The following is a 15,921-nucleotide window of genomic DNA, read 5'->3' on the forward strand; positions in this document are numbered from 1 at the left end:
TTTTAAAACTGTTTTAGCATATTGAAATAATTTTATAAAATGTGTGTCTTTGTAAAAAAAAATAAAGAAAGTAACTTTAAACACGATACAAATGTGATAAGTTATCACAATATAATGCCTATAATATAGCCCGAAACATTTAAATGTCATCCTTATATATTTCATAAGTACATCGTATTTGGGCGCATTTTATTTGTTTAGTTGTGAAAATTCCTTCTGTAATTAAACTAACTGAATTAATAAACCGATCACTGTACAGTTTGGTGATTGACAGGGCAGTCCGACTTGTGTGCGCGTGCGAGAGCGTTTAGTAGACAAGGGGTCACATTCCTCAGGACAGAGTATAGTAATATCTTTGTATTCATACTTACGCTGAGGTAGTTGATGAAGTAGGCAATTTCGAGGCCCACCAGTCGTGTGTTGGCGGTGGCCTGAGTGTAGAGAGGCAGCGAGCCCCCCGCCCAGTCCACCACCACTACATTCCAGTCCGAGTGCTTCAGCAGCTCCCGTCTCATTTCCTGTACACATCACACATTTTTAGTAAGGAAAAAATCATTAGATATGATAACTTCAGATATTTAGGTTAAAGACATGAATTAAAGGCGACAAGTCCATTTTTGACGAAACAGAACAAATGACGAACCAAGCATTGGGACATCTGGAAGCAGCTGGAGGGAAAACTGAAAGAGTTGGATGGATAACTGGAGGCAGTTGGGTGGATGACTGGGAGGTCATGAACGAATGTTTTTATGGAAATATTGTTGGAAACTTGGTGTAATCTATGTAAAACTTAGTTTGTCAATTTACTTACTTAATTATACTTAAAGTACTTACTTTGTCGATTTACTTAAAACTATAGTTTCATGGTTAATAATTACAAACAGTACACCTCATTCTTCAGATTTATGGTATTCTGTTTAGGATCTGTGCTGTTTGAATATGGTACAAAACGTTCTCCTGTAATTGAGTAATTGAGAACTTTTACCGAAAATATTGTACTATGCCTAACATTATATCACGTGAAAGCACACAAATAAACTTTTATAATCGAGTAGGCCTAATATAGGATAATATTAAATTACTCCTATGCTACTTCATATCTGGGCTAATATTTTTTTAATATTCCTTAAGACTGAGAGGAAGAGGTTCGCGAGTGAGGGTAATGACCTCTGGGGCACTATAGCTAACATTTAAGATCAAAGTAAGCTTTGCATAAATGTGTTACTCCAGTGTAGTAAAATGCCCTTTCTTTAGCTTCTCTGAGTAACAAGATTTCTGAATAACAGTAAAAACACAGCCATAAACCAGCCATTGGGTTATGTGATAGTTTTGGGCACGGTGTAAAACTGTCGTGAGTTTCTAAATTTTATTTAACGTGAGAAAGAGTATGGCTATTTCTTTGGCCATCTTACTTGGACTAGCAGTAAAGTATAAAGCCGTGTCCACACTATGCCGCGGTTGGCTTTTGGCAATGCCGCGTTGGCAAAGCCAATGCAATGTAGACGTGGCCGTTGGCATATGCCGCTGAGCCAATGTTTGCCAACGAAAATCGCTCTAGTGTCGGTCTCCATCAAAGGAAGCCGGTGAGAGCCCGGTAGTGGGGACGAGCCAACCGTTGGCTTCACGCGGCATGCACGTGGTTCAGTTGTGGCTGAGACAGTGCCGAGTACAGTCCATGGAGTGGACGAACGATAAAGTGTGTCAACTTATTGAGCTCTACCGTGATAAACCTGTTTCTGTGGGACTGTCGCTTGAAAGGGTACAAAGACAGAAACAAGAAACAAGATGCTCTTCAAGAAAATAGCAGATGTTTTTGGTGTTGACAAAGCAGTAGTGGAAAAGAAAATTAAAAACCTAGTGTGTGCCATTTTTTACGTGAAATAAAAAAGGAGAGAGACTCAAGTAAGTCTGGTGCGGGAAATTCTGATGTGTACAAGAGTAAATGGTTTTGCTATAACAACATGCTATTTCTCCAGGATCGAAATACACCTAACGAAACGACGGACACAATCACGCAGGTAAATATATATTGACACAGTAAGTATTAGTAATTATATTTTACGTTCATATCAAACACATATTACATAGTTAGGCTAATTATTTGTCTTGTTGAAAGGATAATTTTCCAGCCGGGGAAGCGAAGAAGTCTGCAAATTCTTTTCTAGTGGCTTGTGCCCTCATCAGTGCTTCTTCTTGAAGTTCGAGGAATGTTGACCAAAGCTTGATTTGAAGGGGATTGTCTCCAATGTCCTGATTGATCTCACCTGTAGTTGAGCACTCAGAGTCGAATGTTCCCACGGGGTTGTACACTGATTTGGAATTACTTTTCCTCAAGTAGTTGTGCAGATAAAGTACTGCCAACACCACCAGCGTAGCCCATTCTGGTTTTAATAGCATAGGTCTTTGTAGTATGCGGTACACAGAGGATATTATGCCGAATGCATTCTCAGAAACTCTACGTGCTCTACTTAACCGATAGTTGAACACTCTTTCTTTAGAGTCCTTTTTTTTGAATACCTGGATATGGTTTTCATGATGTGCTTCGATAAAGGAAAAGCATCATCGGCCACAAAAACATACGGTGTTTTATCTGTTCTTTCCAGGAAGAGGAGTAGGAGGAGGAAGATGCATTGTGTTGTTCCTCAGACAATCTCTGAATGTTGTGTGACTAAACACACCTCCGTCTGATATTCTTCCTTGACAACCAACACTTGCGTAGATAAAGTTGTAGTGCGCATCTACCACCGCAAATAGAACTATACTGAAAAACCCCTTGTAGTTGAAATATTCTGTGCCACTATGGATATGGTGCTTGCAACTCAATATGCTTCCCATCAAAGGCCCCCACACAGTTTGGGAAATTCCACTTATCATTGAACTCTTTTGAAATAACTTTCCACTCTGCTTCTGTTTTTGGCATCTGAAACAAAATGACAACAATATAGCAATATTCATTATCCAATCATTAATCTTTTCCTTTTTTTTAGGACGAGCATACAAATAAAGATGGAGATACTGCAAACCAATCGCAAACTGTCAACCAGGACCAAGGTTGCTGGACCAAGTGGAGAAACGCCTCGAAAACGTGTAAGTTTGCCAAAGGAACAGTCTGATCGGCCAGGCGGAGGCCCACAAAAGAAAAAAAAGACTACAGCTACAGAAGAAGCTCTGTCAATTATGAGAAGTATCCAAGGTCGGCATAAAGGTATGGATCAGTTCAAATCTTTTGGAGAGCAAGTATGACTGCGTATTAAAGACCTCCCATCATCAAATGCTCAGAAAATTGCAAAACACCTTATTAGTAATATTCTGTTTGAAGCAGAAATGGGCAAGTACGACTATGGCAACCCAATCGGCGGAAGTTACTCACAGCCATTCTACCCAACACCGAACTACGTACAACAACCCGATTTCTGTCCCGATGCCACCAGCTTGTCCCAATCCAAACCCATGTAGTGAGCAGCTGTCTTTTCACGGAATCACACAGGCAAACTCTCCAGATTCAGTCATAAGCTCCTCGCTATCAACCCATACGGACAATGACTCTATCGACAATATATTGATGCACCTGTAATAATAATTTTACAAATTTAAATAAAAGAGAATTTTACACCTCATCTCTTCAAAATTCAAATTTGAGTTAAGAACTTTTGTTCATTTTTGTTATTGTAATTAACTTAATACTCATTTTAACTAAGTAAATAAGGGTTTCATTTGTAATGGAGAGTGTTTTGTTCGGAACTTGAGACGCATGTCTACCAAATAAAGGTTTTTTTCTAATATACAATTTTTTCTTACCTTGAATGTAATCCTGTAATACACTGACAATTGCTTTCACAAACAGTCGGATGATGGTTTGATATTATTTGCTTTGAAATCTTGAATGTGTAACTTAACGAGTGGTAAGAGTCTCCCGTTGCCAAAAACCGCAGAGTAACTGCAAGGCGTTCATGTGGAGGAATAGCACTTCTGAAGGACGTGTCTCGTTTCTGGATGATACGAGCTATCTTATTTAGAAGATCTTCAAAGTCACTACTTTTTCATTCGAAAAAAGTTTTTTGAAACCACATCCACATCCACATCTGTACTCGAGATTTAATTCGTCTTCATCATCCAATACCAAATCCTTCATCAACTCACTAGTTCCGTATTTTTCTTCTACTTTGAAGGCTTGGACGCACCCAAAACCGTCGTTTACGCAATTTTTCGTGATTGATAATTACAAACGCGCCTAAAGCAACTAGTACATCCTCCTCGTCAGACATTTTGCGACTGAATGCCAACTCACGTTGTAGACGACAAGCCAAAATCTAGGTTTGCCGCGTTGGCTTTGCCAACGCGGCATTGCCAAAAGCCAGCCGCGGCATAGTGTGGACACGGCTTAAAATTAGTAGAGTTTACAAGAGGAAGAGAGCTCGCTCTTAGTTCTAACATTTAAAATAAAAATCTAGATATGGAAAGCTCAGTATATAACAGTTTTTTTGCTATTCCACGTGATAATGAAAGAACGTTCTGGATAATTATAGTACTTTCTGCAAAAGTTGAGTTTATGTTTGGAAACTTACAAAACGAGATTAAAAAGATTGCTCACATAATTTGTCCAATAGAACAATTGAAATTGAATTATTATTTAAGAAATGTAGGTTAGAACAGAGCTGAGTTTGAGTTGCTTGAAATATCTTGGTCCACTGTTCATTGAAAAAGCACCTAAGAAGTATGAATAAAAATATAGAAGGGGAAATAGATTCTACACTGAGGAAAAGAAGACTGAGTTGTGGATTGCATTCAGTTAGAAAATGTAAAGTATTAGGCACACACATGTTGATAATAAGGTCTTTCCTTAGCTCAATCCTCTTTAAACTATTTACAGAATTAAAATGCTTTTATAAAGACTTATCGTGTATACGAAGTCAATCTGCCTTGACTTAAACGTAAAGTATAGTATGGTCTGAACAAACATCAGCAAAACCTTCAAAAAGAACCAAATGATTTTCAGAATACCAAATTTAGAACCAAATAAAAATTCGGTAATTATAAAACTCTTTTTTCAATTCAAGGAACGATTAATAAAATAGGTGGGGTGTAAAGGAGACACAATATCAAGTTCAAGCCAGTTCAAAAACTGAGGAACTGCTTGTGACTAGCGAAGAACGCAAACTCACTGTGATTGCATGGAGTACCATGAAATCCCATGTAGTATTTAAAGGATACACGATATCAAGTCATGTTCAAGCCATCTCAAAAGTAAAGAACTGCTTGTGACCAGAAAAAAACGTATTCAGCAAAACGTACCTTAACCCAGTTGCTGAGTGGAGTATCAATGAAACCATGTACGATGAGTTTTGTCTGCTTCTTGGCATCAAAGTTGGACTTTTGGATAGTCCTATCCACACCTGCTTTCAGCGTCTGTCCCTGAGAAATTAATACTTTTGTAAAATTGCATTTTTTAAACTCGACCATTTATTGTCTAATGCATGCCTTCATTGTTTGGCAACAGGGCAGGCTACTTAATAAAAAAGTCAATCCTATGCGACCCCTTAATTTATGAAACAGTCGAGCAGAGTTAAAGATACTGTTCATATAGCACTGTCATTATTTAAATGGCTACAACCCTAGCATGACAAAAAAAAACTGCCATGGTATAATCAAACATGCAATATTACGAGTGTCCTAGTATTTTTGACTACTTCGCCCCCAACTCTCGCATTACGAGCATAAACTTATAACTTAACAACAATATCTAAAAAAACTTCTATTTTAAATATAGAACTGCTTGTGCCTAGAAGTGAACTAAAGATTATTCAAATTGAGCGAAGTACTCACCTCAACAGGATTTTTGCGGGTGTACAGGACGAACCTAGTGTCGATGACCTCCCTTGGAAGAGGGAACACATTGAACGGTCGGTAGATCAGATGGTACCAGTCCCGTGTGATGTTGAGACAGCCCAGTTCGTCGTAGCACCTCGTCTCTCCTTCGACTGTACATATTGTAAATCGCCATAGATCAGTGACTATAATGTAACATATGTAGTAAAAAAAAAATGACAGGAATTCCCTTTACAAACTACAGTACACTTGATTCACCTACTGTTGAGAGTACGTCGCCCACCAGTGCTGTGACGAGTCTTTATATTGTTAGTAAACGTTTCATCACTGACATGACCGGTGAATTGCTTGTAATTAGCCCTGAAAACCTGTCAACCCATTCCGCCATTTCAGAGGTTACTCTTTTTTATGGAAAGAGCAAGGCGAACTTTGGGACTTCGCATAGTCCAGGATTTTCCCACGGGTTTCTTCCCCAATAGTCACAACTGCAGAGGTACGCCCAGCTGTGGGCGGGGCTTCACTCCGAATACTCGATGAATCCAGTATAGAAAGTGTATTTTTATCGTTTCCACTCTATCACAGTATTTTGGAGAATCTATATTGGCTTTAGTTTGAATTTCTTTTAAGTAGCTAAACTGAATATATTTAGCAGACGTTTCGTGTATCCCTTTTATCTGTTTAAAGTTTGTTTTCTGTGGTAGATTGTTGCAAGCAGCCATACAGTGAATAAAGTTTATAGTAATAATTCTTATTAGTAATTACTCGTACATGTGTGTTTTAGATATAGCGTACACGGAGCCGACACGATATATACGTGTGTGTGTGTGTGTGTGTGTGTGTGTGTGTGTGTGTGTGTGCGCGTGTGCGTGCGTGCGTGTGCGTGCGTGCGTGCGTGCGTGCGTGCGTGCGTGCGTGCGTGCGTGTGTGTGTGTGTGTGTGTGTGTGTGTGTGTGTGTGTGTGTGTTGTGTGTGTGTGTGTGTGTGTGTGTGTGTGTGTGTGTGTGTGTGTGTGTGTGTGTGTGTGTGTGTGTGTGTGTCAACAGTAATTGTGCAGTTCTAATCTATTTATGTATAATGAGTTATATAATTTTATTGTCTCAGAGCAATTAATTTACATTTACACATGTTGAAATTAATGCGAGGGAATACATAATGATAACAAAGAAAGAATTAGGCCACATCATGTGTCTCTTGCGAGTCATAGAGTATAGAGAGAGAAGGGAGAAAGGAGCGGATATGAGAAAGGCCCCATAAAAATTTATTAGTCATCAACTTTACTACCAAGAATATTAATGTACTGATAGAAGAGAGGTACTGCTTTTAAACTGTACAGAACTAATTTATGGAACACATCAGATACAAGATTGTTTTCTTATAAACGCTAGTTAGCTGCCTTAATTACTGACAGTGTTATTACCATCTTATCGGCAACAGGTTTAACCCAGTAGCAAGGATAGATAACTATGCAATCTTACCATGTAACTCGTTATACTGATTATATTGACTTAATCAATTATTTATTTTGGTGGGAAGTTGAGATTAATCGTGGGTTTTCTCGTTGGTTTACGGTTATACATGTATATGTATTATTTTACGTGTTTTGCGGACGGTTTTTAAGTGGATCAAGCAAAAAATACTAGACCTGTAAAAATATGTATTATTTGGTATGTTATCCCCTTCGTTATCCTACCATTTCAACCACACCAAAATTAGTCTGACTAACTGTCAATTTTTTTCTTAGGGGATACTTCTGTATCGTATTTACAAAAAAATAAATTGAGCTGCATGGTCAAAATGTAAACTTGGGTTCGTATCCTGGACTTACTAGTTTTATAAACATAATAATTTAAATTACAAATAAATACACTCCGAATATAATGTTCTGAATGTTTGAAAATCACATGTGGCGTTTCAACACTGAACAAATGTTTGACCACTTTATGAAATACATACAACAATGAAATTGTGCGCTGATAAAGTTATGACGCGAAATTGTAGAAATGTTAAATATTTACAGCACTATTTATTGTTATAACTTATTTTCTAATTGTTATGTTACAACAATAAAATAATATAAAAATATTATTTAAAGCAGAAAAAGCGAATAAATGAGTATTGCTATTGTGTTTGTTATTGTATAAGGTTCAAACAAGAGTTCAGTATAAATGCATAGAGTTCAGTAGAAATTAAATATCGTTAATTTTAACAGTGTATGTACTTAACTTAGATTAGTTAATGATTTTTATTTTGTGGTTGCACCTGGCTTTTGCGTCCATAATACGTTTTTGATCATTGCGATTCGTAATATTTTGTATCTATTCATAAAATAGCATTAATTCCAGTGTCGAGACGGAACGTCTCTGAGATTGTGAACTGTGTAAAATAAATCACTGTAACGACCACTGATTCTAACTACTCCAATGACTGGCCAATCCGTGAGTATAGCGTTTACAGATCAATTTATGAGAGCAGGCTGTGATTGTGAACTGTGTAAAATAAATCACTGTAACGACCAATGATTCTAACTACTCCAATGACTGGCCAATCCGTGAGTATAGCGTTTACAGATCAATTTATGAGAGCAGGCTGTGATTGTGAACTGTGTAAAATAAATCACTGTAACGATCAGTGATTCTAACTACTCCAATGACTGGCCAATCCGTGAGTATAGCGTTTACAGATCAATTTATGAGAGTAGGCTGTGATTGTGAACTGTGTAAAATAAATCACTGTAACGATCAGTGATTCTAACTACTCCAATGACTGGCCAATCCGTGAGTATAGCGTTTACAGATCAATTTATGAGAGTAGGCTGTGATTGTGAACTGTGTAAAATAAATCACTGTAACGATCAGTGATTCTAACTACTCCAATGACTGGCCAATCCGTGAGTATAGCGTTTACAGATCAATTTATGAGAGCAGGCTGTGATTGTGAACTGTGTAAAATAAATCACTGTAACGACCAATGATTCTAACTACTCCAATGACTGGCCAATCCGTGAGTATAGCGTTTACAGATCAATTTATGAGAGCAGGCTGTGATTGTGAACTGTGTAAAATAAATCACTGTAACGATCAGTGATTCTAACTACTCCAATGACTGGCCAATCCGTGAGTATAGCGTTTACAGATCAATTTATGAGAGTAGGCTGTGATTGTGAACCGTGTAAAATAAATCACTGTAACGATCAGTGATTCTAAACTACTCCAATGACTGGCCAATCCGTGAGTATAGCGTTTACAGATCAATTTATGAGAGTAGACTGTGATTGTGAACTGTGTAAAATAAATCACTGTAACGATCAGTGATTCTAACTACTCCAATGACTGGCCAATCCGTGAGTATAGCGTTTACAGATACATTTACGAGAGTAGGCTGTGATTGTTGTTTGAATATGGTACCGGTAATTCTTAGTTTAATTCATTAAAAAAAGGATACATTTTGTAAGTGAAAAACCTACCACTTCTGGTCAGCGTGTTTTGGCTGCGAGCGTAAGTGATTCTGGTACTTCCGGAACTTCCGGTACTTCCGGAATGGCGATAAAATGCATTCTATTTCTGCTTCAGAAAAGGGCACAAAATGGTAAGGAAAAGAAACTTGAATGCAGTTAGATAACAGGAAGAGATAAAGCTAGATTTAAGAAGGAAACTAGAATGTAGCGCTTCCACTTTTCTTGTTGGCTTTCTTGACTATCTTCGATTAGCAAGTTACATTGAATGCTTAGATACTTACACGGTAGCCAGGGTAGGTTGACCTCCAATCGGTTGTTACGGCCAAGGTCCAGTACAACGCAGTGACAGAGGCCAACAGTCATCGCCAAGACTATGGCTGGCCCTCGTGACATCTCTCCTGCAACACGTACAATACGAGTATAGAGATTACCTTTCAGGAGACGGATATACACTATCTTACAGAGAGGAATGTAGCGCAGTGACAGAGGCCAACAATCATCGCCAAGACTATGGCTGGCCCTCGTGACATCTCTCCTGCAACACGTACAATACGAGTATAGAGATTACCTTTCAGGAGACGGATATACACTATCTTACAGAGAGGAATGTAGCGCAGTGACAGAGGCCAACAGTCATCGCCAGGGCTATGGCTGGCCCTCGTGACATCTCTTCTGCTACACGTACAATACGAGTATAGAGATTACCTTTCAGGAGACGGATATACACTATCTTACAGAGAGGAATGTAGCGCAGTGACAGAGGCCAACAGTCATCGCCAGGACTATGGCTGGCCCTCCTGACATCTCTTCTGCTACACGTACAATACGAGTATAGAGATTACCTTTCAGGAGACGGATATACACTATCTTACAGAGAGGAATGTAGCGCAGTGACAGAGGCCAACAATCATCGCCAGGGCTATGGCTGGCCCTCGTGACATCTCTTCTGCTACACGTACAATACGAGTATAGAGATTACCTTTCAGGAGACGGATATACACTATCTTACAGAGAGGAATGTAGCGCAGTGACAGAGGCCAACAGTCATCGCCAGGACTATGGCTGGCCCTCGTGACATCTCTTCTGCAACACGTACAATACGAGTATAGAGATTACCTTTCAGGAGACGGATATACACTATCTTACAGAGAGGAATGTAGCGCAGTGACAGAGGCCAACAGTCATCGCCAGGGCTATGGCTGGCCCTTGTGACATCTCTTCTGCAACACGTACAATACGAGTATAGAGATTACCTTTCAGGAGACGGATATACACTATCTTACAGAGGGGAATGTAGCACAGTGAAGGGGAGTTGGTCTTATCCGTACATCACGGAGGCAGTTCTAAAAGCCACTGACAAAATTATGACTTTTGACATCTCTCCTGCAACAGCACGTAAGACCGGATAGAGATTGACTTGTCGGATGAAGGGGGGGGGGGGTTAGAAAAGAGGGGTTTAGAGAGATCAAGGTAGTGTAAATACAACTTTCTTGCTAAAATATGAAGCTCTTGACGGATAAAAATAAGTTAACATATCTATTTATCTATCTGACGCTTTTAGTATATATTGGCGATAGTTTGTACTATACATTACATAAAAACCGATTAATGATTCTTTTTTTTCTGTGTGGTTTGTCTGTAGAGGTAGGTGTACAAAGTCTTTTGATTCACAGTTTCTATATTTTACTGGATAGTGATTTGACGTTTATTTTGAATTCTCTTAACACTTCCTCACCAAGTCATCTTCTAAAATATTCACCATGTAGGTTCATCTCATATGTTCTAAACAGTTCCTTGTAACCTTTTGAAATGAGTTTTCAAAACTAAAATACATTGATACTCTTCCAACTAACCCAAGTGCAAACCTAAGAGAGCAACATCAAAACACGGTTTCACCAGAAAGCGTCGCTTCTATATGTATGTTGTTTTGCATCATTCCACTCTTTCAATGATACACTACATGTTAGGGACTGAATATTCTCAATGCTTGCGAAGAAAGTTCATTCGGACTGCAAAAAACGAGAACACAAATATTTGCGAATGACGAAACTGCGCGGCAGTCGAGATGAGGAAGTGACCGGTAGATACATGTCGTCACCCGCCGTGACGCGGGCGAGTCATTCTGACCTGGCTCTGGTCTCCTTTGAATTAAGGCCAGAAAAATGCTTTCTCTTTCCGAGAATAAGAGATATGCTCTGGTTTCTAGGGTTGTTTGTATTCAGTTGAATGCAACAATGTGGTTTAAAAGTTTCCTTACTGTTTTATTTATTTATGTAAATAATGTTAGTTAACACACTTGTTGGATTAAAAGGGCCACCAGTTTATATATTTATTTTTATATACATTAGGTGTAGTAATACTAGAATCTGGATTACTATGTTTATAAAAGAATAACAGGTTTTCGGACATTTTCCATTATTAAAGTTTTACAAAAATAGAGTATTTACTTTTTGATGATTGGAATCTATCCCTTCTTTAGCGTTTAAAATACATTACAATATAGGTGTGTCTCAACTAATTTTTATGATACAGTACTTTTATTGTATTATATATTTTATTCGAGTTATATATTTTTATAGGATTATCGTGCTTTAAAATGCAATCGCAGTATTCATCTTCCTGCCGTTAACAATGAGTATAAGTACCGTTTAAACTTGTAATTTGTGTATCATATCTATACTGCTAACTTCATAGGGTTAGGATAATAAGTATAAAACAATCATAAGAACAAATAAAAGTATAATATGACCAAGTACACGTATATTTATGAAATAACATGTACTGATAACAAATGATGTCATACGATTATGTAGAACACATGGAAAATTGTTCAACTTTCAAACGGTAGAAGTAACTTTCATCAGAAAATGTTGCAAATTTGATTTTCATTTCAGAATAGACAAATTTCTAACATAATATTTGGAAAAAAATAGTTGAACATTGTTGGACCTGTGTAGAAATTATGTTTTAAACAGCACCAATCTGTAATTTGGAGCCAAAATAGTTAGATTTATTTCTTGTGTTTTTAAAATGAGTATGAATGACTCGTAATTGTTGTAGTATAGATAAACATTGAAAACGAAGATAAATAATGCAAGAGTCACCCGTTAGAACTCAGCATTCATATACTATGCATTTATGCCTCCACTATCACTTATCCAATGCTCGCTTTTGCAGAGAGGCGTCTACCATTTCCCCACGAAATCTTTAAAACGTTGATGATAATATTATAACTTTTTAGAGTGACGTCCATTTAATACCATTCTGTCCGTCCTTATGAGTCAATAGACTGCGCGAGGATCTTACCAGGCAGAATAAGAGGGAAAGTTGATACACTACAAAGTTTATATTAAAGATAATTAAAAGTGCTACTGTTACAGACAGGATTCGTCAAAACTCAGACCAAGGTCTGAATCTTAGACCATATTTCATACTTTCCCGTTAAGTATTATAATATTTTAATAACAAAAATAATAAAAACTTGATGATATTGGATTAGAAGAAAATATTTTGAAACACAAAGTATAATATAAATTGACGCAAATGTAAATTATTGTACACAGCATATCCTAAATAATATATTTAAAAAGTAGAAGTTTAAAGGGCAGAAAATTAACTGAAATAAATGATAAATATATTGTCAATGCTTCATTAGAAGTAAATAGCCTACATTAAAAACACATTTGATATAATAAACAAACAGATTAATAAACAGACACAGATATAAACACTGACATTTCCCTAATTATTACGGATTAAAAAAACTTTCATTTGTTAAAAAAAATAATGCTTTTTATCAAAAAGATTCCCAAAGAGTTTCAATATACGCCAACCATCAGACATTTGAATTTATTGCACTTGCTAATTAATTTGAAAATAATTTTCTAAGTATAAAATGGAGTGGATTTGTACAGAAAATACTCCATGCAATAAAATTATAAACCAGAAAGTAGAAGTTCAAATTTTTAAATATTATGTATCAGAACTTACATGCATTGTTCAAGAGCAACGGCAATAATGATACTTTAATTTTCTATTTTTATATGAACAATAACATTAAAAAACAATGGATTAATAGCAAAATTAAGTACCACCGCGTTTACGATGTAGCCTCTTGTATATTGTCGTAGAAATAAATGGACAGCTAAATACTAATCCATAACTGATTTAACTAAACGTAAATCGTACTCGTGCCTAGCGTCGTACTAGCGTCTGAACAATCAGCCAAAGATCTGCTATAAGATTAAGGTAATGTGCACATTTTTATAGTTGTTCTGATTTACTGCTATTACATTGTTTGTTATTATCGTGATTACGCATTGTATGGGTAGCTGTTAGTGTTGGTGGTCTTGGTGTAAAACTTCGTATTTGTCATTTATACAGTACAACTGAATCGAACTTGTAGATTTTGAATACTACCGTTGTGTTACTAACAGTCTATAAGAAAACTGGCGACCCGGTCCGGCGTCGAAAGGGTCCAATACAATTTTATATATATATTGGTTGGAATTTTATATATATGTTTCATGGAAAGATTTTAATCAATATCAGAATCTTCAAAATCAATTCTATTATGATTGAATATATATATATATATATATATATATATATATATATATATATATAATATATATTATATATATTATATATTATTATATATAATATATATTATAATATATATATTATATTATATATATATTATATATATACATATATATATATATATATATATATATATATATATATATATATATTCAATCATAATAGAATTGATTTTGAAGATTCTGATATTGATTAAAATCTTTCCATGAAACATCGAAACAATATAATGTACTAATCTGGCCAATAACAACCAATTGCCTTACCAATCAAATTTGATTATGAAATGAGATCAATTTATAATCATTTAAGGTAACATATAGTATTATCCATGTGAAAAACACTGCACGGAAAACTTTGAATATAAAACATTTTAAATATTTACCAACTATGGCCCAAAATTAGATACTCAGCTAGAGATATTTTATTGTTGTATTAATTTAAAAATCACCTACATTGCTATGCAGAGTCAAAAGTAAGTTATGTTTCTTTTCCTTTAATTATATTGTTTATTGATTAATAATAAAATATCACAACCTTCTTTTTACTTCATCGCTTAAACATGAAGTAAGAATAGAACTTAAAATAAAAACTTAAACGTAGTTAGAAGCGCATTATCATATCTTATAGAGTTGAATTATGATTCAATTGAAAGTGAGAGATATCTATTAAATCTACGACCAACAATAAAAGAGTAAAAGTGAACGTATCATTGGCCTGGAATTTATGGGGTAAAACTCTAGATCGTTTCACCGCAGTTGGATCTTAAGATTTTTTTCAATTTAAAGATTTAATCTATGTTTTTGGTCATACAAAAAACCCATATGTTCCTAATTATAAAGGCATAATGTATATACATTCAAACTTTTTGGTGTTTTACAATGTTATTGCTACGCTGTAAAAATATATAAAATCTTCAAATTTGTTTGAAATTGTAATAAAAGCTTTACGAATTTGAATTAATGTTTGTATTAAACCTGTATACATATATTTAAAACGATTACAGCAAATTGACAAATATTTAAACTCAAAACATTTCATAATTAAAAAATAATAATAATAATAATGTCTTAATTATACCAAAGTGCATAAAATTTCTTTTTAAGTTTCAATTATTTTACTCATATTACTTAATGAACAAAATATATTCGTTTTCTTTAAATTAGATTAGCCAATTTTACGCTGGTTACGGTTTAAAGTATACGTATTAGCTTTCTTAACAAAAGTAATTTCAAAAGTAATTTATACACAGGTGTATAATACGCCTATAAGAACCTTTGCGAGAGCCAAATGTTCTAACATTAAAGATTTGCTTTGCAAAAGTTTGCAACTTTTTTGGAAAAATGACTAACATACAAAACTGGATATAAGTGAAGACATGGACTATCCTTCCTAATTTAAACATTTAACACATCGGAGGTTTAAAAATCTGAAAAGTTTGAAAATAAAACATTTTAATTATTGAACCACTATGATCCAATTAGATATTCGGCTAGAGGTATTTTATTGTTTTATTACTAGAAAAATCGCCTACATTGTTATACATTACCATACTTTGGTTCTAAACACTGCAAAGAAATTAAGGATAGTTGTGAGTGATTTGACAAGGAAAGGAAGGTACACTACTATTATTGCAATACAGAGTCACTAGCTACCACAAGGGTTGTTGACACAGACAGAGGAATGGGGTGAAGTGCAAGTAGGTTAAGTGTGGACACATCAAGGGGTACACCGCCAATTTTAACAACTACAGCCATGACAGTAAAGTGCTTGCGTCAATCCATCTATCTTTCATTTTTAATTACTGCGGTAATTTGGAACACATGTGAAATTCATTAGTCCTTGAGTAATTACATTCGTTGGAAAGTTAAGTCTGTTATAGGATTAGTAACATTAATCTAAGTGTTTAGATGACCGAGTTGATTTTAAAATAAAATCTTAATTCATTGTTTATTTAAGAAACCGACGTATCTATTTTTGTGTAGAATCTGATTCAAAGCATCAAAATTTTATTTTTAATTTGGTGTTAAAATAGTAATAAG

General features: G+C 35.6%; 1 protein-coding gene across 1 annotated transcript; it reads right to left on the minus strand.

Moving 5' to 3' along the window:
• Positions 1 to 248: 248 nt before the first annotated feature.
• On the minus strand, positions 249 to 15,500 carry LOC124367873 (pancreatic lipase-related protein 2-like). Its single transcript, XM_046825091.1, has 5 exons — positions 15,414 to 15,500; positions 9,562 to 9,678; positions 5,824 to 5,978; positions 5,293 to 5,412; positions 249 to 518 (listed from the first exon to the last, which is right to left on the minus strand). The coding sequence occupies exons 2-5, from the start codon at positions 9,671 to 9,673 to the stop codon at positions 249 to 251; spliced, it is 657 nt and encodes a 218-aa protein (XP_046681047.1). The 5' UTR covers positions 9,674 to 9,678; positions 15,414 to 15,500.
• Positions 15,501 to 15,921: the final 421 nt, after the last annotated feature.

This window comes from Homalodisca vitripennis, chromosome 1 (assembly GCF_021130785.1).
Source record: "Homalodisca vitripennis isolate AUS2020 chromosome 1, UT_GWSS_2.1, whole genome shotgun sequence".
Taxonomy (NCBI): domain Eukaryota; kingdom Metazoa; phylum Arthropoda; class Insecta; order Hemiptera; family Cicadellidae; genus Homalodisca; species Homalodisca vitripennis.

Excerpts from the sequence above, each read along its gene's own strand:
- LOC124367873 (XM_046825091.1), bottom strand. The coding sequence starts at position 9,673 with ATGTCACGAGGGCCAGCCATAGTCTTGGCGATGACTGTTGGCCTCTGT. Across the intron at positions 5,413-5,823 it reads CCCGCAAAAATCCTGTTGAG|GGACAGACGCTGAAAGCAGG; the intron begins GTGAGTACTTCG and ends TTAATTTCTCAG. Across the intron at positions 519-5,292 it reads CACTCAGCAACTGGGTTAAG|GAAATGAGACGGGAGCTGCT; the intron begins GTACGTTTTGCT and ends TGATGTGTACAG.